Source organism: Chelonoidis abingdonii, chromosome 1, assembly GCF_003597395.2.
Source record: "Chelonoidis abingdonii isolate Lonesome George chromosome 1, CheloAbing_2.0, whole genome shotgun sequence".
In the NCBI taxonomy this organism is placed as follows: Eukaryota; Metazoa; Chordata; order Testudines; family Testudinidae; genus Chelonoidis; species Chelonoidis abingdonii.
Window position 1 is genome coordinate 173,000,335 of NC_133769.1, and position 26,256 is coordinate 173,026,590.

The following is a 26,256-nucleotide window of genomic DNA, read 5'->3' on the forward strand; positions in this document are numbered from 1 at the left end:
AAATTTTGCAACTTTTTGTGTGCATGAGAGCTAGAAAGTAAACTGCTACGAAGATGATACAGTTCCAACGCTATTTTTTGTGAGTTGAAGGTAAGTGACACGCAAAAAGCAAACTACCATACATGGTGAAAGCTGAATTTTCAAAATCCTTCCATTGTATAATCCGCATAACGTTTTACACAGCCACAGTGGGCTGGGTTAGCTGGCTCGACACTCCGGCTGCCAGGGCTAAAAATGGCTATGGGATGTTCTGTCCTCAATGGAGCGCCTAGCTCTTGGTTCGCTCCACCCTCAGGGTTGAGGAGCTCTGGTCTAGCCTGGACCAAACTCGTACACAGCAATTTTCATCACGCAGCCAAGCCGAGTTCAGCTGAGCCAGGCCACGAGCTGATTTTGTTTTGTTCTCTCACATGTAGACATACCCTAGGTGCGCCCCTTTAAAAGGAAGTGTCTTTGAAAATTGATTTTTTTTAACAGGGTCCCTCAATGACTTAAAATCCAGTCTCATGGGGATGAGGGAAGAGGCAGTGTGTTGTCCAGGCATTCCTGTGGTTTCCAACAGTTGCTGATCTGACCAGGCAAGATGTAAGGCAGTGTGATTCTCAGACCACAGCGGACAGCTTCAGCCTGGATTAATCAGTCTTTCCTGAACGGGCAGGGCTGGCTCGGGTTTTGTCGCCCTAAACAGCCAAAAAAAAAAAAAAAAGCCGTGATCATGACCTGCAGCAATTCAGCTGAAGGTCCTTCGCTCCCAGCAGGAGTGGGGGACCTGCCGCCAAATACCTGAAAGTGCTGCCCCGCTTCGGAGTTGCCGCCCGAAGCACCTGCTTGATAAGCTGGTGCCTGGAGCCGGCCCTGAACAGGGGAAAGGGTCCAAAGGAAGAGAGTCTCTTTTGGACTGCAGATGCATGACTCTCTGGTCAGTCTGAGAGTTCTAACCCAGTGGTTCTCATGCTCTGGTCTGTTCTCACAGCATCTAGGCAGTTTTTTAAAAAAAGATTAAGGGGGGTAGGAGGGTGGGGATTTAGGCATCTATTGAAGACAGAAGGAAACATGGATAGGTAAGCACAGCTTTCTCCAGTAGAGAGCACTGATGCATAGAAAGGGAAGAACCAGGCGCTGCCAATGGGAAGGGGAGGGGAATGCCATGGGAAGAAGAGGACTGTGCAGCCTATGCAAGGGAAAGAAGGAAAAGACAACTAACTAGCAAGGTGGTGTATTCACATGATCAGAAGAGGGGAAGGGACCAGGCCAGGTGGGGGAGGAGATTCAAAGCACTTTTCAGAACGTAGACAGCTAAAGTTACCTAAATACTCCTCTGTCTCCCACACCTTATCCTTTACCAAATAAGAAGCTGTCACGTGGAAGTGGGGAGTGATATATGGGACGAAAGGCGACTGCCATGATCAGGAATAGGAAACGAGGTGACCAGGAGTCTGTCCCTCTACAAAAGGCTTCAGCTCAAATTTACCTTGAGTCTTGCTATATCTGGTGTATTTCTTAAAGCCCCAGCTCCCAGATCCATGTGATTGCACGAAAGTCTTTTTATTATTTATTATTTTTCAGGATGCAGCCTTTGATGTTGTGGAGAAAAGCTTTAAAAATTTAACTTGAATGCACCTGGACAGCTCAAACCCAAGAAAGCAAAATAAAAATCTGATTTTTAGCCATTCTTGTGACTGACTTCTTAAATACTTGAGATTGGCAATACTGTTAGGAAAAAGTTGAAGAACAAAATAGTCTTGATCTGCTTTTGCAAACCCAACATAGAGCTCAAAGGTGCTTAGAGAGCTCCCACTGCCTGAAGATCCCTTTCTAACTTTTACCTCTTAATTCACTGCTTGCTGTCCAAGATGGGCTTTCTGGGGAGAATTTTCATTTTGTGGCCTCTAGGCTTATTGCAACTTCTGAGCACCTCTTTGAGAGCCTCTTCCACAGCACTGAGCACTGTTATACCTGTTGCCATCTCCTGTCTCCATAGAGTCATTACAACTCGCTTACTTACTGCACAGACTGAGATGTCTGTAACAATCCCAAAGAGTGAATTAGGGCTTAGGAACAGTCAGTTTAGGTGTAAATTCCAGAAGGTTCTCCACTGGGCCCATTACTCTGGCAATAGAGTTTTTCCTCATGCTGTATTTATTCTTATTTTCTGTCATTGTTATAGGACTAGTTGCTCATCTCTTGTCTCTCTGAGTGTACCCAGGTCAGGTCTTGGGCCTTTTGCCCTCACCTGTCTTGGGGTGTGATCTTCCTGTTGTCCGTGTCTTAGACCAAGGTCTAGGTAAGACTAGTTTATATGATGGTAAGTGCTTATCACCCAGCAGGTTGGGTTTAGGGGACCTGCTTTTCTTCTCTTGAGGAACCTGTGACCAATGATGGTCACCAACAGCCTCCTTACAACACAGTATTTTTATTTAGTGTCTGGAAAAAACAATTAGAAAAAACTATTTCAAAACAACAAACAGCCTACATGCATATGTAGTCTTATCTAATCTTATGCTTCATTACATAAGAACAGCCATCCTAGGTCAAACCAGTGGTGCATCTAGCCTGGCTCTGACAGTGGCCAGTACCAGATGCTTCGGAGGGATGAACAGAAGAGGGCAATTCTGAGCAATCCCCTGCCATCCAGTCCCAGACTTTAGTAGTTGGAGGCTTAGGGATACCTGGAGCACGGGGTTCCGTCCCTGACCATCTTGGCTAGTAGCCACTGAGGGACCTGTCTTCCATGAATTTATCTAATTCTTTTAGGGCTGCATAAGTAAATAATGTCATCAGGCTGCAGGGAAGCAGCGTGCCCAGTAATCCTGCAGCAGGGCCCCAAGAATGGATGGAATGCTGCCCCTTAGTATGTGCCACCCCAGGCATGTGCTTCCTCTGCTGGTGCCTGGAGACGGCCCTTTCCTGGAGAGAAAAAGCATCTGAACCAAGAATGAGGAGGAAGGAAAGAGTAGCGGGATTCACCAGTGACCCAGTGTTTCCTCTGAAAAGAAAGTAATGACAGATATGATTTACGTTGATGGTTTCAGCGAGTGAAGCATTGCCAGACCTGGTGCTAGACCTGTTGATGTCTCAAAATGGTGGTGCTTGACCTGTTAACAGGGCCTCCCAGAGGATTCGGGGACCTGGGGCAGGGCTGGGTCTTCAGTGGCAATTCAGGAGTGGGTCCCTCTCGGAGGGAAGGACCTGATGCCAAAGAATGAAGCGGTGGCAGTAGAGCAACATAAGTGTCGCCAATTGCGGCTTTTTTTTTTTTTCCTGCTGCTTGCGGCACTTGTACTCACTGGGCAGTGCTCTGAGGCTTCAGCAGCACTTCAGTGGTAGGTCCTTCACTCGCTCTGAGTCTTCCACTGCACGGAAGGAGCTGCCGCCGCCACAGACCTACAGCGAGTGAAGGGCCCGCTGCCGAAGTGTCACCGAAAACCCGGAGATGCTTGTGGGGCCCCTGCAAGGCCCAGGGTCTGGGGCAAATTGCCTCACTTGCCCCCCCATCTGGGTGGCCCTGCCTGTTAATGTCTGATCCCAGCTGTGATACAGACACTGCACGCCTTCCTTCACTTAGCTACTTGCCATTTAATTTTTAAATTTCCTTTTCTTATCTGACAACAAATTCACAACCAGCCTCCTCAGTTCTCCCCTCCCTGAACCTTTAAAAATCAGCCCTGGTTTGCCTCTCCATTTGTTGAGAGGGAGAGATGAAGTTTAGATTACAGCCCCACCTGCTGTCACTGAACTGGTCTTTCAAAGAATTTACCCACAAAAAGCCAGGGTGGGAACTATGCTAGTTCTCACACTCCCAAAACAAAAAAATAAGCAGAATAAAATTTTAACCTTTCTTTGATACTTAAGAAACAGCAAAAACTCAAAGCTCCTGTTGTCTCTATTGCTCTCCTTGCTAAGCTTGTATATACCCAGAACATATTAAAATAATCATAGGACTGATGTAGTACTTTCCATCTGTGCAGCTCGAAGCATTTTACATAGATAGGTAAGCATTGTCTCCCCCATTTTACAGCTGGAAAAACTGAGCCAGAGAGCGATGAAGTGACCTGGCTAAGGACACATGCTGATTCAGTGACAGAGCTGGCAAAAGCAACGTCTTTAGTCTCCTAGTCCAGTGCTCTGTGCTGAGGATAACACAGTCTCCCATAGATGCATCCAGGAAAGGGGCTGTTGGAGCAGTTGTGATTTATGGTGAGACTATGAAGCTACGGTGGCACAAAGAAAAACGAGTGTTTTTCAGAATAATCTTAATGTGGAAGGGACGGGGGCTGGGATGGAGAGGCAGTAGGACAGGCAGAGAAAAGGGCTGACTTGAATCAATGTAGAGTTTAGATTCTTCAAAATTCATCACCCACATGATGATTCCTGCCTTTGTGTTGCGTGCATCTGAAGGAGAATTATCTAAGTAGAGGCACTCAGTTGTGTGGTCATAAAACTGTTCACGTTTCTGGGCAGATGAGGGTGGAAGAGGGAAGGGTTCTTACCTGTGGGAGGCAGAGAATGGGGAGGAGCAGGAGCAAGGGGTGTCTGTTTTTGGAACCTCTAGACAATGAGAAGGGAAAGCTTAGAGAGCAGAGGGGAGATTTCAGAACAGGGATCAAAACGGGGAGCTTTGGGTGCACACGTTTTTAGCATTGGAAGAGGGAAGGAGGAACTATTTGGGAAAGTTTCTGAGGTGTGCAAGGGGAAGCAGCTGAAGAGGGGAAGTCTGTGCTATGGGGAGGGTTCTGAGGGCTGAGGTAATGGGGAAGCCAGAGAAAGGGGCCCCAGAAACCACATGAGTTGTGAAGAGCTGGAGATCCAACCCAGCCTCTCCTCAGGCATTTCTGAGAAGCAAATATGACTGTAGTACTCAGAGGGATGTTGGGAAATAGTGAAGGGGATCACATGGGGATGTGAAGAGTTGTATGCATAAGATATTTGCATTAAGAGGGGGCTCCACAAACTCCCCCAGTGCAATACCACTTTGAGCACTAGATAAGTAATAGATTGTGTCAGCCTGTGCAATCTGAGGAGGAAATCACACTGAGGATGTGTAGAGAAGGGCTGATTGGTTTAGAGTGTGTCTGCAGAAGGGGTTTCTGTAGGTGATTTAGGAAAGTGGAGAGAGGGGAAGGGAAGTGAGCACTCTATTTTGTGGACAGTTTGTTTGCTCTAGTGAAAGCCCAGGGCTGAGGCAGTTGGTTAATGATTGACATTCCCGGTCCAATGGCTTGCTGGTGCCAGACAGGCACTCTGGTGTCAGCTACAATTACAGCAGCTGCAAATAGGAGATGAGGAGTGGTAAGAGAGAGAGCACATGCAGTTGGACACAGACAGGTAATCTCACAGTGGAATGTGAGCCGTTTTGAGCTATGGCCAATCAGATGAGATGATGAGTCATATGCAAGAAAAAGGCGCCACATTCAAGTCATCTCGTTGAAAGAGAAGCTCTTCTTGTAGATCCAGAGGGAAAAGGGAAAAAAAATCATGAGAATAAAATAAACCTTTTCCAAGATGTGTTTGCAAAGGGTTTGGTGGCCTGAACTCTGGCTCATTCTGCTCTGGATACTCTGCCTGCTTAGAGCCCCATTCACAGGTGAGTGGAGTTTCCCTTTATCCTCCTGTTTTGTATACCAGTTGCATGGCAGCAATCGCTGGACAATTCCGACCTAAATAGGGCTGATAAAATGCAACATAAAGAAGAGGGAGTGAGAGGGGGAGAATGGACAGATGGACTGTCCTGTCAGATAGTTCTAAATTGTTACTAATAATATTAGCAAGCGTTAGTAATAGAATGTTTTGGCAGGAGTGGTGAGAGAAAAATTTTCCTTTTTACTGTATCTAATAATTCTATATATTCTCACTTATAATAAATGTAAAAAAAATAATTTTAAATTTCCCGCAATCAGAGAAAAAAATGTCCTGATTACTTTAACTAATAGGATAGAATGAGAAAATTCTGGGAGGGAAAAAGCATGTCCTCTCCCCTAACAATGCAAAGTCAATATCAAATTTCCTCCCAAACTAGGGTCTCCCAGATCCCCACATCCTTACTTATATGAGTTCTACCTGATAAATTAGCGGTGAAGGTGATTAAAGACACTATCAGTTCATCTTGGCCTCAACTTTTTAACAAAACTCAAGACTAATACACATTATTTATGTGATATATATATTTTACAGAAAAAGGAGGCAGTTCAGAAATGACCAGTAAAAACAATTACAGGAAAAGCTGGAGAAAACTTCAATATTTAGAGAGAATAAAAAGATTGGGGCAGACAATTAAGAGTGGCCATGATAATGATTTGGAGAATAATGAATACTACAGAAATCAAGTACTTCTCCTTTTTTTCTCATTATACAAAAAAGGGTCATTAAATAAAAAGGAAAAGCACCAAATTGAAAGCTGACAGAAGGATACACTTTTCCCCAGAATGCATAATAAAGTTGTAGAACTCATTGCTACAGCATAATGAGGTCATGAGCTTGGCAGGATCCAACCAGAATTGGACAGTTAGCCTGATAATGAGAACATCCACACTTATTTGCTTAGGATATATTTAAATGTGAAATGGATATAAGTTTTCCCACTTTAGGGCATTAGCTAACCTCCAACAGAAGTTACAAAGAAATGTTACTATAGAGAAGTTATTCTATAAATTCCCACCAGGGGGTTCCAGCCCCTGCTACTCATCGCAGTCAGAGATGGGATACTGGCCTAGGTGGGCCATTGATATGTTCTGGTATGGCAATGCCTATGTTCCCAATAGAATTTAGGGGTTACCAAAACGGATAGTCCTGTGCTGTGTTTGCAGCCCTACATAGTAATCCAAACATTGCAGCCTTTGGTTTGTGCTTGAAAGCCAGAAAGTTAAACTGATTAGAACAGAAATGGAACAGACCATTCTATTCTCATGTCCACGGTGAATGAAAATCAAAAAGCAGACAGGAGAAAGTGCCTTTGATTTCTTTTAAACTGTGTTCCATGTTGTTAATCTAAAGTGGTGTTAGAAATTTGGTCTTAAAAATAATTTTATTAACCAAGTATTCCTTCAGTGACTCAAGACTCAAGATCCTATACCAGTCCCTCGTTTTTAGGATTACAACAGCTGCTAAACACTTGACCTGAATGAGGACTAGGAGCAGTAATATTCACAGAGAGAGCAGAGTGCCTTCACATTCACAGCAAAAATCAAAGTCCACTCTCCTCCTTGGTTAATGAGGGAGTGGGGGAGGTGCCAGAGGAAGAATCTGAGATCACCTGACAGATGGTTCCTGCAGTTAAAGAGGGAAATGGAAGAATAAATCAAGAGAGACACACACACACCCCCGACCCGGGCCCTAAGATGCTTGTGAGCTGGGAGCTCGCTTCTCTGCACTATCCTGTCTTCATCTTTCCAGGCTCCAGTAATAAGTGACAGGAGAGGCCCTTTTCTCTCATGTTCTACCTCAGTTTTGGTGGCAAATTAAATGCAAGTCAGGTCTAAGTGCTCTTTTGGAAAACTCAGCTCACCCAAGTTGTTCCTTGGGTCTGTGACATCTTTGGGGTTTTGTTTTAGATGATATTAATTAACCAAGAGAGAAGAGGGAAGAAAGGTGGACAGTTGAGATATATATCACAAGCCTCTTCTCATGATGTGAGTGGAGGAAGTATTGCTAACATGCAGGTTGGATCAGTCTCATCGATACCATGCATCTGATTAAGTGGGTTCTAGCTCATGAAAGCTTATGCCCAAATAAATTTGTTAGTCTCTAAAGTGCCACAAGGACTCCTTGTTGTTTTTATCGATGCCCTGGGTGATTCAGCATGTAGTATTTCTCTGGCCATTCAGTTCTCTGTGCTTCCCTAACTGCTCTCTCTCCCCTTTCACCAATTTTTCCGGTAATTGTATACAAATGAGGAAAGTTGAGAGAAGGAGACAGCTCCAGGGAACAATTATTCTCCCTCAACCCCTAGAGCAGCCACACATCAAGAATGGTTTAGGTCTCTTTAGACAGCAGAAGTGCAACACCGTTTAAACACACTAACCCAGCAGCTCTCATACTCTACTCTGCAGACAGAGGTATATGTAGGGGGGAGCAGGTGGAGCAGCTGCTCCCCACTGAGCACATTACCAAAAGTGGCGCCTTTTTAATTTTTACACTCACTCCAGCTGCTTCGCGTCTTTGGGGGCAAGACTTGGGTTTTTCTTTCTTTTTTTCCCCTTCCCTGCTTCTGTGCCTTTTTTTATGTGTTTGCTCCCCCTACTGGTAGAACATGGGTACACCACAGTAGAGCCTTGGTCTGGCACCTGGTTTTGTGTTGTCCATCTTGTTTCCAGCTGCTTCTAGAAGCATCATCTTTATTTGAACAATAATAAAAAAAAGTGGGGGGCCTTCACACCTCTAAAACCTGGAGGAAACAAATGAGTCAACATAAGTTTCTCCACTGGGAGGGGAAGAGGCAGGAGCTGCTAGTAGGAGAGCAATGTCCCTGAGGAGAAAGGGACTGGATGGGATAAAGCGAGGACTAGGTGGCAGACAAGTAGAAGGGAAATGGGGATCAGACCAGTGGGGAGAAGGAGTGAAGAGAAAAGAGACTGGGTGATAAGCTTCTCCTTAGACAGTTAAAAACTCTCCCTAATCATCCCCTGCTCTTCCTTCACCAAGAATTACTGTAGTTGATGCAGGCCAATGGTGTAATGACAAATTTGATGGAGGCTAATTCAATAGGGTGACCGGACAGCAAGCGTGAAAAAATGGGATGGGGGGGTTAGGGGAAATAGGTGCCTACATAAGACAAGGCCCCAAATATCGGGACTGTCCCTGTAAAATCTGGACATCTGGTCACCCTACATGCTAAACAATGGAAGGGGGCTGTGAGTCGATCTCTGCAAGATCTGGCCCACAGTAGGAAAAGGTTTTAGACCTCTTAAATCTGGGACTATTACTATGACTGCTAAAACAGAGCTCAACAAGTGCATGAGGCTGCTCTCGCTGGGCAAAGATCACTGCCTAAGTTTGTGTTTTATTTTACCACTTCACCTCCAGGGGAGGATTTCAGTGAAGAATTTTCATTTTGTACCCTCTGGGCTTATAGCTGGCTAAATAAGAGCGCCTTGGTGAACTTCGTCTCAGTTCTGTGATACCTGCTGCCATCTTGCGGCTGTGTGAAGTCATTGCAACTTGCTGTTTTGTCACTGATTCTCCAGACAGAAAAGAGGCAGAGGAGTGGGACATTTCAGCAGGCTGTTCACAGGACCTCTTTCTCCATGTATTACTTGGGCAAAACAAGGATCATATATAGCATTTCCTTTTCTAGGCTGCCTATAACCAACTTTCAACCTAGTCTGAAAAACCCCATGCTGTGTTAATTATTACTTTCCCATGACCACACTGACAAGGACAGTGTGTAACACTTGTAACGTATCTCTCGCACAGAAGACCTAGGAAGCTGGTAGCCTCTGAGCTCCATATCACATCCACAGTGTGGTCTGGTGACTATGTAAAATACACACATGCACAATGTGGTGTCCCAGGGCTGTCACAGAAATTTCCTCTGTGGACGTTGCAGTCTCTCGTTTAATGTGATCCTTGATGTGGCTCTGTTTCCAGGTGCCAATGAAGCAGTGAGATGTGAGAGAATTCCTGCAGCAGCCTTAGGTGAAGATGTGACCTTGAAATGTAACTTTATACCCTCGTTCGATGTTTTACAAGTCACCTGGCAGAAGTTGGAAGGCTCTTCATTCAAAAACATAGCTACCTACAGCAAGGCACATGGAATTAAATCCATAGGGCCTTTCAATAAGAGAGTTTTTTTCAATGATACAAGTCTGAAAGCATCATCCATCACATTTCGTGGTGTGATATTGGAGGATGAAACCTGTTATAAGTGCATCTTCAATGCATTTCCACTTGGCTCCTTCAGCAGAGAAACTTGCCTCATTGTACATTGTGAGTTTTAAACGCTTTTTCTCTAATGGTGCAGCACTATCTGGTGGATTGGACCCAGAATGTCCCTGTAATTTTCTATTGGACCAATTTCTGTTGGTGAGAAAGACAAGCTTTGGAGTTCCACAGGGCTCATCTTCAGATGTGGGAGTGTCACAGCTAAATAGAAGGTTGAACAGATTGTTTAGCATAAGTAGTTACCACCTATTCTAAGTCTAAAGGAGCATTCAAGGTGCAGTATCCCATTAACACCCCTGTAGTCACAGTGGGTTACAGATTGTTATATTAATTAAGGCCATACTTAAGTCACAGGATGCTTGTCAAATAATTGCAACTGAGTTTCAGACAAGACATGAAAAATCATGGAAAAGTAATACTGGACCCGTATTATTTACAGTAATTTAGAAAAGCTAACAGCGGGAGCCGTGCTGTGCCCTGCACAGACAGCAGTGGTTCCTACTGTCGTAATTATGGTGAAAGAGTAATATTGGGATCTGCAATTTCTACAATATCAGCAATTAAATAGGGCCTTAGAAATAAGCCATAAATGCTTTATTAAGACCGTAGTTTTCAGTATCTAGCAAAATTATGTTAAACTATCTATTCAACCTTGTTGTGATGGGTTCTCCGAGGTGCAGCCTTGGACTGTGAAACCGCTGTCTCCCTTAACTCTCTTCAGCCTGGTCTGTCTCTTACAATGCCTTGCTAGTGACAAGCAGCAAGCCCCTCCAGGTGCTGTTATCACTCAGCACAATCACATGAGGAGCCCCAAAGCCAGCTAGATTGCATGAATGCTCCCAAAGCCGCTCATGAATCACACAGAGAAAGGCACCAGCCAAATCCCCCCAACTCCCAGCACTGTACCTCAGGAATATACCATCTGGAACTGTTCAAGATGGGAAATGCAAATGTATTAATTGGTTCAACACTTCATCAATGGAAAGTGGATATACACCAGCCTTTGCAAACCTGAGTAGATTACCAAACAGTTTATACATATTCACTGGTAAAGATAAACAGGAAAACAAATTTATTGACCATAAAAGAGTTTAAGTGATTATAAATAATAGGCAAAAAGTCAGAATTAGTTACCAATATAAATTAAAACACTAGCACGCAGCCTAAACTGTCAGCCCTATTAGACTGGACATCATCTACCTCACAGGTTCTCAAACTGTAGTCCATTGACCACCAGTGGTCACGAGCTCCATTCAAGTGGTCTGTGGATAGTTCCCTCTAAAGTGTGCATCTGGGCAGCCGCACACAAGAAAATGAAGTGCCACCCACCTAATTAGTAAAGCCACGCAGGTGGCGCGGGGGAGAGAGACACCCCCCTCTGCATGCCAGTTCCAGCTTGGGGGCTGCCATAGCAGGGGACAGAGGGCACATCCACCGCATTTGAAAGGTAAGACTACTGATATTAAAATGTGTTGTTTGCTTTTATTTGTAGAACAAAAAAAGTTTATTATTAAGGTTTTTTTTATATAGCACATTTATCCAAAGTGCTTTACAATGACTATCTCATGGTACAAACAACATTTTGAAAGATCATCAACAATTTTCAAGTGCTTCGCAAAAAAAAAAAAGTTTGAGAACCACTGATCTAGCTGAAGCAGTTTTTCTCACCCCACAGGATACTGCAGTTTATTAGAAAATATTAAAGAAAGGTGATACAAAGAGTTTGATGTGTCAGTCGTTGGTCATCGGGGGAAACATACGGCATTGGGGGGCGTGATTGGTTGATGTTCGAGTATTACATACAGCCCGCTAATGTCCATGCGGTGTAACGTGCGTTGGGGCAAGATATATAAGGGGCAGTGAGGGTACACGGTCATTTGGGCTACACAACGCGAGTCAGGTAGGCGCGGGAAGGGACGGGTGACCTCACGGTGGGATCAATTGGTAAGTCAGGACTCAGGGGATGTTTAAGGGGGTTAAGTTTCCCTCTCCCCCGTGGGTGAGCACATCGGCTCACGGTAGGCTGTGGCAGGTGTTATAACGTGTCGTAATCTTAGACCTCGATGTCCGAGACCTCAGGCTCCATGAGTGCGCCCAGCGACGCCCCCCACGGCCCTGGCACACTCGTTCAGGGGGTCCCAGCGGCCAGCGCCCGACGATCAGACGACGCGGAGACTCGTAGCCCTTCGCCGCAGAGGTGTCCAGAAGGGCGTTCTCGAGTTGCGGGCCGGGCTTTCGGCGAACGCCGGGGCCGTTCGTTCGAAACGGGATGTCATCCACGAGGATCTCGCTCCTCGCCGGACCGCATTGTTGGCAGCGAGCGGCTGTCTGGTGCCGGAGGGCGGTTGACCCGATCTCACGAGGTTGTGGGCTGGCCCTCGCTAGCGGTCGACGGCGTTGTGCGCACTTGCCAGGCTTCTGGCGTGGGCTGCAGCTGCAGAGTTGGGAGGTCTCCAGGTGTATAAACCTGGGCAGTCTCTCTGTTGTGAGTCTAATTAAGTCTCTAATTCCTTGTTTTCGTAAGGTGAGGCAAGAAAGGAACGCACGTGTTCCCTGTGTGTTTTATCCTCAATCCATGTGCTTGTAGAAATAAAGTCAGGCATGTCTGGTGGCATGGTTAAGTCCCAGGCAAGTGAGATTCCCTGTGGCCTTGTAATGATGTCATTGATTGTCGCTCCCTTGCTGGACAATGGCTGTTGAGGTTGTGTCATAATATGATAGCTGGGTTAATGTTTCTTTTCCCTGTAAAGGGTTACAAGGGGGAAAACACCTGACAAGGGGACATCAGGAAACCGATTTTTAAAGCTTAAGGGGGATTTGTGGTCTTCTTTGTCTTGGGTCTTTGTTTTTTGTTGCTCTCAGCTTAGATATGTTCTTATCTTTAATCTTCTGTTCCAACTTTGAATACAGGTGGAAAACATATAGGTATTGTGGTGTTATTAATTGAACTTGCGCGTATTATGTACTTTTTGAATAAGGTTGGTTGTTTATTCTTTTAAGGAAATATCCTGTATTGTCATCTTGATACGAATTGATGTCTTTTTTTTCTTTTTTTTATATAAAAGTTCTTTAAGACTTTTTGAGTTTTCTTCCTGTGTAGACCTAAAGAACAAGGGGAGGGAATTCTTTGTGTTAGATCTCGGGAAGCTCTGCTTCACACCAGGATATGGGGGAGGCGGGAAGGAGTAGGATCCTTTTTGTCTGTTTTGGGGTTTGTCTCTTTGTGAATGAGGGATATGCTTCTTGGTTTTGTGATGTTAAAGAGTTGCTCTCTCTAGGTTAGCCCAGAGAGGAAAGTCTGGGTGGGAGAGGGAGGGGGAAGGGAAGTGGAGTATTTCCCTTGCCAGTAAGACTCAGAGCTTCTGGGTCTTGGGGTCCCTCCAGGGAAAGTTGGGGGACCAGAGTGAGGCAGGCGCTGTAATTCCTGTCTGGTGGCAGCGAGATAAGATCCAAGCTAGTAATTAAGCTTGGAGGTTCATGCTAAGCACCCAGATTTTGGACGCTAAGGTCCAGATTTGAGAGAAAGGCTTAGGATAGGTTGTTTCACACCCTGCCCGAGAATTGATTACTTTTCTTGCTGTTGCCTCTGGGGAGCCAATATCTGGCTGATTCCCCCCATTTACAGCATGTTTTAGTGACAACCATACAACACAATTCTCATAACTTCATATGATTATTGATATACATATATGGATAGAAAAATTACTTTCAGTAGATCATAAATTTTCCCCCGATACCTCACAAGGCCTGATTTATATGCAAGATCACAATTATATACAGATGAGAAATATGGGGATTACCAGACGCTTCCCCAAGAAATAGTATGTCACACTTGTATTTAGCTGTGACACTGAGTACTTTTCCCAGACCTGAACAAGAGCTCTGTGTGAGCTCAAAAGTTTGTCTCTCTCACCAAAAGAAATTGGTCCAATAAAAGACATTTACCCACCTTGCCTCTATTATCCTGGGACTGACATGACTACAACAATACTGCATAGTATAAATTTCATCATTTTGAATTCATTAACATAAACTATATGTTGAGTATACAAACTCTTCCACAAGAACTATTTCTAAACATGGAAATGGTCTTTGTGGTACCTCTGACTAAACCTCTACCAACTAGTTAGGGGGGAGTTGTAGGTGTTCTGTGTTAAAAGAATGTTATGAAGTCAAGCACTCAAAAGTTAGAAAATTCCATGTTTAAGATCACCAAACAACCTTAATTCTACCCTCATTTTTTCCCTTACGTACTGAACTGAAGGAGGCCAGGGTAGTCTAGAAACAGTATGTGATCAGGTAATTAAAAGCTGTTTCATGTATAGTGCCCAAGCGGATACTAATACAGTTAAATAACTTTCTTACAATGTAGTCTTTTAGTGTATTTTACTGTTTACTAAAGAACAAGGTTAAAATAAATTATCTTGGGTTTACCTATAACAAGTACCTATTATGTGTCATCAATAAGATTAGATCAATGAGCCTTTGCTGTTGCACCAGACTGCTACCACCACAGCACTAACTTCATTAACTGGCAGCAGGAGAAGGCTGCTGTTCCAGAGGGGGAATGGACCATTGGTACTATGTGCTAGGTCCAAAGGGTGGAAACCGGCCCTGCCCAGGTTTCTTTCTTCCCTTTCCCCAGGAGACAGGCACTCTTCTTCCATGCTGGGGCAGCAAGTCTGGGAGAGATGAGATTCTGGCCATGTTTGAGGGGCTCTGTCCAGTCCCAATGTTCGAAGACACTTCTGGCTATATCTATTCTCACAGCCATTCCTAGTTTGGTGTGTCTGCTGCTTCTTTGGTAGTGGTATGAGCCTGGTGTTCAGTGTTCATGTGTTTGATTATTAATTTGGCAAGCAAGAGAAAGGGAATGGTGATATTTAACCATTGAGAACTCAGCTAAGCCTGAATGGAATTTCATGGGACAAAGAAAAGGCACTTCTCCAGCCTGAGGACTTTCCCCCTGCTGGATTTCAAAGGGTTGCTGCAAACCAGGAAGGTTTTAGAGCATCTAAAAACACTTCATTCTTTTATAAAGACAAAAATTACGCAACCTAAATGTAGGGATTGCTAGCAGTTTACCTGCTAATACAAAAGGCTGTGAATGTATAAATACACAGACACAGGATCAGCAGAGACATGAGATGAAAGAGTGTAAGATGTTCTAACATACAGCAATATTCAGCTATTAGATCAGTAGAAGAAGCCAGTCCAAATCTGAGTCATTTTGTCCCCTAACATTCCCCTTTTCCTTGTGTAACACAAGGTTCTCAAAGACGATGTTGGTTTCAGCCATTGTAGAGCCAAAGTTTAGCTATGCTCATGGTTATATAGCAGAACAAGCCCCTTTCCCCAACCTTGTGATCAAATCCACAAGAGGTCTTAAGTGAAGGAAGCTTTACAAGGTTTCTCTTGTGATGTTTCCTCAGCAGTTTTCAGCTGAGGAGGTGCTATTGCCACATATTCCTATAGAACAAGTTAGTTCTTCCTCAAGTATCGCTGATGCCCTAAAACCCATGTGGATACTACGGGTTCCACTGGGTCCATGGGCTATCAGAGTAGAGGCCCTGTGAATGTACCGGGCATGCCACTGATCTGCTTTATGGAGCTGAATTGACAGGACTTTTCCTTCTGGCCGTGGTTCTTGTATGCAACTCACAAAGAGGTCTCCCATAACATGGAGAATTTCCACTTAGAAGTTAATACAGCAATTTCTGAGTGGATTTTCTCCTGGATTAATGCAAAAGAATGTGTCTCCAGGCCTACTCCTGACTTGTTCCTTCCCCATGTGTGGATCTTCAATTCAATGAAGGGATCTCCTTGGATTTAGGGACAGGAAGATAGTGCCTCATAAGTGTTTATCAGCACACTTTTTCCATCAGAACAGGACACACGAATGTGCAGGGAGTTTCCTGTGGAGCTGTGAAGAAGGAACCATCTGGCCCAGTTTTCTTTAATTTCCAACCCTATGCCTTCTGCGTAAAACCCCCTAGCAAACAGTTAAAATATAATAATAAACCATTAAAATCTATTATTATAAAGGAACATATTGAACATATCAGGAATAGTCTAGTTTTCTCCATTAAAAACTTTGAACATGTCTTAGTTTTTTGGTCACTGTGTAAGGAATATTGTCATTTCTGTTGCACTCTACTTTTTCTCCTAGCGATTTCTCCAGTAAGAACTGAACTACATTCAAACACTAACACCCCAGGAGTCCTGACTGCAGTCTGCTCAGCTACAGCAAAACCTGCCCCAGAAATCACATGGAAGCCTGAGGGTGTCCTGATTGGCCAGCCTGAGATACATGGAGTTAAGAATGCAAATGGCACAGTAACCGTGACAAGCACATGCATCGTTTCTGTGAGGCTTCTGAGATCGAAGAACTTCCAGGCTTTGACTTGTGTAATAAATCACCCTATGGGAAGGAAAGAGGAGCTAATTGACCCACTAGAAGAATATGAAGGTAGGTTAGATCTTGGTGTTGGTATATTATTGTCTGGGGAGTGGAGAGCAGAGAAAAGCTGTACCAAACAAAAAAATAGTTGTCCAAAGAAGATTGGTTCTCTTCCAGTGAATGAAAAAGAAAATCTTAATGTATAATCACAGTAAATAAAGTTGTGGTTAAATCTTGCCTGGCCATAGATTTGCCCTGTGGACCCTGCTTTTCTTCAATGGCTTCATATGAGGACTTCTCTTCACTGCAACACTGGGCTCAAGTCAGTGCACTTGAGTTACTAGACTGCAGCTCCACATAGGGCTTTGATAAGCAAAGTGATTGGATTAGCTGCTATTGTTACTGTCATAAACAGATAAGAAAAGTTAATAGCACAGAAGTACTTTATATCTCTTTGACTATAAAGGGTTAACAAGTTCAGTAAGCCTGGCTGTCACCTGACCAGAGAACCAATCAGAGACAGGATGCTTTAAATCTTGAGGAGGGAAGTTTCTGTGTGCTGTTAGAATTGTTGTTGTTCACTCGGGGCTCAGAGGGACCAGACGTACAACCAGGTTCCTCTAATCTCCCTGATACGGTCTTCTATAGATTCCAATAGAAGTACTAGGTAGATAGCGAGTTAGGCTTAGTTTGTTCTTTATTGCAAATGCATTTGGCTGGAAGAGTTAATTGTGTATTTGGCTGAAAGGATTCAAATTTGTATTTTTGCTGAAAGGTTTAATTGTATTTGAATACTTAGGCTGGGAGGGTATTCCAGTGCCCTAAGCTAAAACCCGTACCTAATCCACTCTAAATTACAAAGATATTTTACGTGTTTTCTCTCTTTAATTAAAAGTTTCTTGTTTAAGAACCTGATTGTTTTTATTGGTGAGACCCCAGGGGACGGGGCTGGATCACCAGGGAACTGGTGGGAGAAAGGAGGAAGGGGGAGAGGAGGCTAATTCTCTCTATGTCAGGATATTTTCTCTCTAGGAAGTCTGGAGGGGAAAGAGAAGGAGGGAGGAAGGTCTATTTTCCTCTCTGTTGTGATTCAGGAGTTGGAATCACAGTATCTTCCAGGGAACCAGGGAGGGATGCCTGGGAGAGGCAACGGTGGTGGAAAGGGTACTTTCCTTGGGTTAAGATCCAGAGGGTCTGGGTCTTGAGTCCCCGGCAAGGTTTTGGGGGACCAGAGTGGTACCAGGCACTGGAATTCCTGGTTGGTGGCAGCGCTACAGGTTCTAAGCTGGTAATTAAGCTTAGAGGAATTCATGCTGGTACCCCATCTCTTGGACGCTAAGGTTCAGAGTGGGGAATTGTACCATGACAGTTACCCATGCTAAAATCAGGCCTTTCCTTGCTGTGTAGACATACACTTAGATATTCAGAAGACCAAGTTTTTCCTGATATTTCAATCCTAGAGCTGTTTCTAGAGCTTTAGATTAAAGGATGTCCTGTACTGAGGATTTCTTTGGATCTCTTCTCACAAATTTCCTTATTTCTTATAGAAAAGATCACCAAAGTGGCCATTTTTTAGAAATGAACTTTTTTTTACAAAAAGTACTGTAAACATCAAAATCTTTTATTTGTTATCAGTTTCAACATAATTGATTTTTTGAATATTCATTTTCATTATTTTTCCTTTATTGACAACTTCTAAAAAAATTAATAATGGTTTTGATAAAATTAAAAGTATATATTGAAAACCCACATTGTTGAATCTTTGATGTAAGAGGCTGCATTCTAAGCTCTGAAAGAGACACCTCTGAAATTTTGAATCTTCCAACCTGTTTTTTTCAGTTTTTCAAGTAGGTCTAACAGACAATAGCAGTATAAATGAGTTTTCATGGGACTCTCTCTTGACTAATAGTAATTTTTAATAATGAATTGCTACTTAGCATTTTCAAAGCATTTCACAACTACTAACTAATCCTCAAAATGCATCTGTGAAATATGTATTACCACAATTAGCTGAATAATGCAAAAACATTATTCATACCTATTTTAAGAATGAACAAAGATCTGTATTTGTATGGCACAAGGTTACTCACTTTTCTTTATTTGTTATTCATCGATCCTTATTCTTCTGTTCACAAAATCTTCCATCCAATCAGAGAGCAGAAACAGAACTGTGTAACCCAGATGACCAATCCCATTTCAGAAGAGCTGATAATGGCAGTCAATGGCTCACATATACCCCATCTCTTCAAATAAACTCTGGTACACTGTTCTGTGAATAAGGAAGACATGACCAGAGATCAGCAATGGTTTGTGAACAATTCAGAAACAGAAGAAAAGTTTTATGATCAGATTATTTATTCATCATAAATAATTGACCTGCTATAATGAATATCCCCATTTTATAGTTAAAAAAACACATACCAAGAGAGGTTAATCAACATGTCCAGTTTCTACACTTTAGAACTAAGTTTAGAACTCACTGATTCCTGGTTCCCAGTATCTAGACAGGAAACATAAGAAAAGCTTTGACATCCATTTGGGTTCTGTGTGACATTTGGTGTTTGCTAATTTGCATTTCAGCATCTGACGAGGAGAGCAAAATATATATCTGGCAAGTGCTTTTCATAATTTCTTTTACTCTGAATGCCATAAGTGTTACCATCATCATCAAGAAAATCAGAGGGAATAAGTAAGTTGAATTATCATTTTCTAGTAAATTATCTTACAGAACTCTATTATATTCCTCTTTCCTGCTCCCTAGCTTAACACCATGTTACAGTGTAAAATTTCCACATAACATTTACACTTACAAACTTCAGTGCACACACAGAGACACATCCTTTCCTTTCTGATCTTTTTTCAGAGATGATGTTCTCAATCTATAATGTAGCCTAAAATGAAGCACGTGTCACCTGAATTTCTTCAGATCTTGAAAAAAAACCTTGATGTCTGTCCCAGATTTTTAAAAGTATTTACGTGTTATTACACTCAATATTGCAAGGCCTAACTGACTGAGGAGCTTTAGGCACTTCGGAGCCAATATCCCATTAACAGTCAATGAGTTTAGGCTTCTAGGTGCCTTTTAAATGAGACTTAGGCCAGGTCTACACAACAGTCCTATACCCACACCCTGTGAGTGATGTAATTATACAGACCTAACTCCCCTACATAGACAGTGCTATGTCAGTTTTGGGGGCTGGCAGGAAGTCTGTAGTAGGTATCCAAAGTGTTGACAAGTTTTGAGACCTGCATATACAATATCCCTTTCCCTGGATTCCTGTAAGGACTTTCTGTTGATCTTTGAGATATGCTGTGAGGGTCATCTATTTTCTAGGATTTTTGCATAGGTGGGGAAATGATTATATTTCTGGATGAACATTCAGAACGAGGATTGTGCAGAATTAACTCCATGGAATGCAATCATGACTCCATGTGCAGCAGACTGATTACTGTATAAATCTTACACATGGCAAGCTGGGAATACAAATCTTGTCCTTCAGCTTCAAAAACACCTCTACCTAGTGATGTGCTGCCCTAATGTTAACATGGGTCTGCTTCCAAAATGTTTGTTTCAGTTAGTGATGCATTAAATATTCCCCAGGTAAAATACTCTCCACCTCCATCCCACTGTATCAGTTCCACACTCTTTCCCTTGCTGGTGGGGATGGGGAGAATAGGAGAGGAGATAGGTTTCAAAGTTCTTCCAGTTCCAGGCTAAGCATGAGTAAGTGGGCACCAGTGGGGAGAATGGTGGGCTGCAATGACTTCAGAATTGCTATTGATGCTTCCTCTCTGACCACCCAGTTTCACCACACAACAATGGAGGCACCCTGCACCATTGCTACTTCCTGAGTGAGCAATATTCAGCTCAGTACCAGCCTCAGAGGTGGCTGAAAATTTTTCACAAGCAGAGCTGGCCTTAGTCCTTTCAGACAGAGAGCAGTTTTTGTTTTCACCACTCAAAAACATACTGCTCCCCGATCTCTCACTGCAGAAGAGGAGTCCAGCTGCTTGTTCCATTTCAGCCTCATCATTGGGTCACATTGATTTCTGTGTCATATCTAGCTACACAGGAAAAGAAACTTACTTATTAAAAAATGAAACTGAGATTCCCCCTTACAGGGCCCAAAGGCCAGATCTGTTACAAGGGGACTTATGCAAGCCCATTCCAGTTCATCATAGCACTTGAAATGAAAGAACTCTCCTATCTAGCAGAACAACATAAACGTTAGTCAGCTCAGGACCTTTCTTTTGCAATCTGTCTCCCCTCCCATGGTCTTAACCCATTATAGCCATTGTCACTTGTCTCCTCTTATCTAAATAGACATTGAATTCTTTTAGTGCAGGGACCATATTTCTGTAAAATTTCTAGCACACTGTTGGACACTGTATAAATATTCAATATATACATCACAGACCAACAAGTAGCAGCACACCCTGCACTCCTGCGGAGAAAAAGAATTTGAACCAAGATGGAGGAGACAGACACCAGCACCAGTCAACACCTAAGAGCCACCAGAGTGTTTCCTATCAAAATGAGGTAACAGAAAATCATATACAGGCAATTCACATTCATGTCTTATATGAGGCAAACAACCTAGCAATGTCCAATGCTAGGGAGTTGAGATCTGCCACACAGTGCTTAATTTGTGCCAGAGCTTGCCAGGCTGAGCACCGGCACCTCTAGGCTCAGCATTTCACAGCCCCAGTACCTCTGGGGTTGCCACATCAGCTACGAAAGTAAAAAAATTGCATGAGCCCCGGCACCTCTTCTATTACAAATTAAGCACTGCTGACACAGCTACAATACAGACATTGGATGTCCTCCTTAAAAGAGACACTTAATAATTACATTGACTTTCCTTTGCAGGCTAATTGACTTCCTTATCTGTCCAGATAGACACTAAAGACATTGAAAGTGAAAAGAAAGACAAAACAAAAATAAAGTACTGCTCCTTTATGAAATATAAAGATAGCCTCAGAGTGTTTAAAAACATGTTCCACATGCTCTTTACCTTAGAGCAGGGACGGCAACCTTTCAGAAGTGGTGTGCCGAGTCTTCATTTATTCACTTTAATTTAAGGTTTCGCGTGGCGGTCATACATTTTAATGTCTTTTAGAAGGTCTCTCTTTATACGTCTATGTGTTATAAAGCTAAACTATTGTTGTATAGTAAAATGAACAAGGTTTTCAAAATGTTTAAGAAGCTTAATTTAAAAATAAATTAAAATGGTCATCTTACGCTGCCGGCCTGCTCAGCCTACTTCTAGTCTGGGGTCCCATTCACCTAGGCCGGCAGCGGCTTGAGCAGGGCCGGCAGAACCCCAGACTGGCAGCAGGCTGAGCGGGGCCTGCACCCGGGACCCCAGCTGGCCAGAGTCCAGCAGCCAGAATCCCAGACTGGCAGCGGGCTGAGCGGGACCGGCGGCCAGGACCCTAGACCAGCAGGCAGCAGCGTGCCATTAAAAATTGGTTTGCAGGCCGTCTTTGGTACGCGTGCCATAGGTTGCCAACCCCTGCTTTAGAGACTCTCAGACCTTCGCTTCCCATCATTTGTACAGGACTCTGGCAAGATATTTGGAGGATCTGAATATTGGTGCTCCAAGAAGCTCTAACCTGATGTTCAGCTCTCTCTCCTATTCCTCTGTGCTTCCTTAAGAATCAGCCCCCTCCAGCTCAGTTGAGAGGAGGGACAATCAAAGCTCATGCTGACACCTAAGGTGACATCAGCATTCAGGGCCCTCAGAGAACTCACTGAGCACCTCCAGCAACAATATGGAAGAGGGAAGGCAGGATAGTGATGAGATTTCAATGTGAAAATGAACAGGAATAGAAGCCTTTCTTTGAAAGACAATGAAAGTTCACACTAGGTCGGGATTGGCAAACTTTGGCACTTGACTCGACAGGATGCTTACACTGGTGGGCCAGGCCAGGCTGGTTTGTTTATCTGCCGCATCCATAGGTTTGGCCCCATCATGGCTCCCACTGGCCACGGTTTGCCGCTCCAGGCCAATGGGGGCTGCGGGAAGGGCGGCCAGCACATCCCTCGGCCCGTTCCGCTTCCTGCAGCCCCCGTTGGCCTGGAGCGGCGAAATGAGGACAGTGGGAGCCACGATCAGCCAAACCTGAAGACACCGCAGGTAAACAAACCAGCCTGGCCTGCCAGGAGGCTTACCCTGGTGAGCTGTGTGCCAAAGGACCAGGTCATAAAGGGATGGTACAGCACAAAACCATAAAGTGCTTCTGGTTTGGCTTTGCTCTTCACTTTTATCCAGTGCTTAATTTGCAATGAAAGAGGTGCCAGAGCTCAAGCAAATTTCTTTCATAACTGATGTGGCAAACCCACAGGTGCCGAGGCTCTGAAGTGACAAGCCATGAGGTGCCGGGGTTCAGCCCTGGCACAAATGAAGCACTGCTTTTATCACCTTTGTAGTCCCAGAACCTGCCTTAATAACCATTTACCACATACATAGTGCTTCTCACCCATAGCTCTCCAAGTGTTATATATAGGTGAGTAAACATTGTCTCCATTTTATGCTTCGGACTACTGAGGCAGAGGGATGTTTAAATGTCTTGCTCACAGTCAGCTGGCGAGGTGTTGGCCTTGCTGGCAGTAGAATCCTGATCTGCTGACTCCTAGTGCAGTGGCTATCTAGTACATGGGCTGCTGGAAATTCTGCTCCTGCAACCCCAGAATCATGGGTCTGTCTCAATTTACTATAAAAGAAGAATAATTGAGGGTTTTTTTCAGGAAAATGTGTGCAAGGAAGGGGCAGAGGTGGAGGGAGAGAAAGTGGCAGAAACAGGATGAAGCCCCATTCTCAGTTACTTTGCGTCTGTATTTGTGTCAGAAATAGTGGGAAAAGTGGCTTCAAGTCACTTTTTCATTTCCTACATTTCGGGAAACATGGAGTCTATCCTGGAAGTCAGTGACTAGATGTAGTACGGTGAGCTCTGGTTATCTTTCCTCCCACCCTAGCCTGCCCTCTCATGGAAACCTGCTGGGAGTATTCTCAGGGTGCTCTCTGTACACTACCAAAGGGGGACACATTATTATCCCTCTTTGGAAGTATGGGAAATTGAGGTAGAGTGCATTGAATTGACTTGCTCATGGTCTCAGAGTGAGTCAGAGGCAGTGCAGTTGATAGAGGCCCGGTCTCACAACTCCAAGTTCATTGGCCCGTGTTGTTCCTATGTTGAGTAGGAGGAGGGAGGTTATATCACCTCTGTATTTAGCACTGGTGCGACCCCTGCTGAAATAGTATGTCCAGTTCTAGGTCCCCACAGCTGAAGAAGGATGTTGAAAAATTAGTGAGGATTCAGAGAAGAGCCACAAGAATGATTAAGGGATTAGAAAACATGGGTTACAGTGATAAATTTGAGAAATTCAATCTATTTAGCTTAACAAAGAGAAAGGTAAAGGATGACTTGATCACAATCCAAGTCCCTACATGGGGAACAAATATTTGATAATGGAATATTCAGTCTAGCAGAGAAAGTTGTAACAAGATCCAGTGGCTGAAAGTTGAAGCTAGACAAATTCTGGCTGGAAATAACATGCATTTTTAATAGAGAGGATAAATAACCATTGGAACAATTTACCAAGGGATGTGATGGAATCTCTTTCACTGGCAATCTTCAAATCAAGATGAGATGTTTTTCTAAAAGATATGATCCAGGAATTACTTTGGGGGAATTCTATGGCCTGTGTTCTACAGGAGGTGAGATTAGCTGATCACAGTGGTTCCTTTTGGCCTTGGAATCTATGAATCAGTAGCCAGGAAATCGGTTGTTTGAGGAGCAGTGATTCCTGATAGAATTTTCTGACACTTGAAGTAAGATGCTCTCCAATATTTTACTTTAAAAAGGGTCTGAGCTGGGGAAAGGTACCGGGGATAGAGGGAAGGGATGGGATGAAACAGTGCAGAGTTTAGATTCTTCAAAATGCAGCATCAACAGATGCTTTCCCCCAAAACTGTCTGTTCTGCCCTTTTGGTCACAAGGATGTGAAGGAGAATAATCTCATTAGTGGCATCCAGTCATGCAGTTATAAAACTTTCTCATCTTTTAAGCACCACCAGCCTACTGATTTGTTCGTTAATCTGACTTGTTTATACCCATTGCCTTTTTAATACGTTAGTTCTGATTTCTGGTACTGGCTTCTAGGAGTTTTATTCAGTTGATCCTTATGCTAGTGTTTTCCCCCCATTGCTTTTCTCTCTCTGATAATTTAAACCTTTACCTAGAGTACCACATAACTGTATTACTTGCTCTTACAGCGGCAAACCCCGGGAAGTTTTCAGCGCAAGAGAACCCCATTTTCAAACTCAAAGGAGAGTCAAAGAGAAACACTGGTACCCAGAGAAATGTTTCCAGAAGAAAAAGAAGAGAATGAGGAAGGCAATCTGAATCATTCATTTGTGGAAGGGGTTGAAAAGATTGATGACTCCGTTTTTAAAAATTAGACAGAAGGTAAACTTTCACTGCTGCAAATGAAAAAATCAGAGAAACCAACGTCACTAACTCAACATTCAAACCGGCCCCAAAGAAGATTTTTTTCAAAGAATTGCGCAGTAGCTTGGAGAGAGGACGATTTATAACATGACTTTGACACAAAAAGAGCTTAAAGAGGTGGTGGCTTCATTTCCCCCTCCCCTCCATTTATGCTATGTAAAAGCTATGTGTGTCTCTTTCAGAGAGTCCATTTAACGTGAGACTTGGAGATGGAAAATATGTAGGTGAAAAAAACAAGGTCACATGCCTTTCCTTCTCACCAATCCCCATCCCCCCTTCCCCACCCAAGGAATAACTGCAGCTAGAGCTGTGTGAATAATGGATTTCTCGGTTTGCTAGCAATTCCAAAAAATTGAAAAAACAATTATTTGGATTGAACTGAAATTTTTTCAGTAAATCTAAGTTATGTTTCATTTTTGGTTCTAATGAAATGTTTTAGCTGAGCTCGTCAACATTTAAATTTTTAAATCACATTTAAAGTAAATTTTGAAACAAAAAGTTTTTCAAATGGGGACATTTGAATATTTCAGTTTTCAGAAACCATTTTTTTACTTTTTTTCTCCAGTGAAAACAATTCAACAAAATTGATGCAAATTCACCAAAAGTTTTGGTGTCACTGAATCTATATTTTTTGGGGAAAAAAAAAAAAAAAAAAGTTTCAGTTGAAAAGTTTCACTCATCTCTAGCTGTGATGCTCGTCTCGTGGAAATTTACATTTAAAAGTAATTATCTCCTCTTTTACACTCTTTAACTTCAGTTTACTTGGTTCCTGCTACCTCAGGCAGAATGAAAAACTTAATGGGGTTTCATTATTGCTATATTGACGTCATTAAAAAAAAATCCTGTCTCAATGAGTTCAGACACAACTGGAACACCTCTCCCACCCTGTCCTTTCTATTTCCCAAGGTAGAGAAGCTGTGGCCAGATTAAGAAAAAAGAAAAAGAGAGAGCCCTTGTTAGATGAGTGGAGAAGAATGCAGAGATTTCATTTGAAAGTGGGAGTTCTAGGTAGATTAGACTAACGTTGGATAGAAAAGCAGAGATACCATTTTAGTACTTATTATGTCAGATGAATACAATGTAGAGAAATTGTAAAATGCAGTTTTTTAATTCCCCCCAAATCCTTGTAAACTTTCTCCTCTGCTTTAATTTCCGTGATTTTTCTTTGTACGTGTGTAGAGAGCTACTTAGCCAACAGCATCCATTTTACTGCCAGAGAATAAAAAATTTGCTCTTACAGAGTTTGAAGTGATAGTGTTCTTTCATTTTGGATCATATTGAGTGTCTTGCTTAGATTAGTCAATATCAATAATGTTTTACTAACACCAGAGTTCATATGGTTTAACTGTGAAGATCTCAGTCTCCTTTCCAATTCTACAATCTAAGCATTTTTTCTCTTAAGAAGCAATTTAAAATAACTTCCGACGCAATAGGGCTTTAGCAGCACCCCATAAAAATTGGTCTGA

The 26,256-nt window shown here is 43.1% G+C and overlaps 1 protein-coding gene across 1 annotated transcript; it reads left to right on the forward strand.

Moving 5' to 3' along the window:
- The first annotated feature begins 5,502 nt into the window (after positions 1-5,502).
- On the forward strand, positions 5,503-24,905 carry LOC116825364 (nectin-1-like). Its single transcript, XM_075061967.1, has 6 exons — positions 5,503-5,584; positions 9,583-9,921; positions 16,046-16,345; positions 18,857-18,965; positions 20,693-20,816; positions 24,556-24,905. The coding sequence occupies exons 1-6, from the start codon at positions 5,503-5,505 to the stop codon at positions 24,739-24,741; spliced, it is 1,140 nt and encodes a 379-aa protein (XP_074918068.1). The 3' UTR covers positions 24,742-24,905.
- The last annotated feature ends 1,351 nt before the right edge of the window (positions 24,906-26,256 follow it).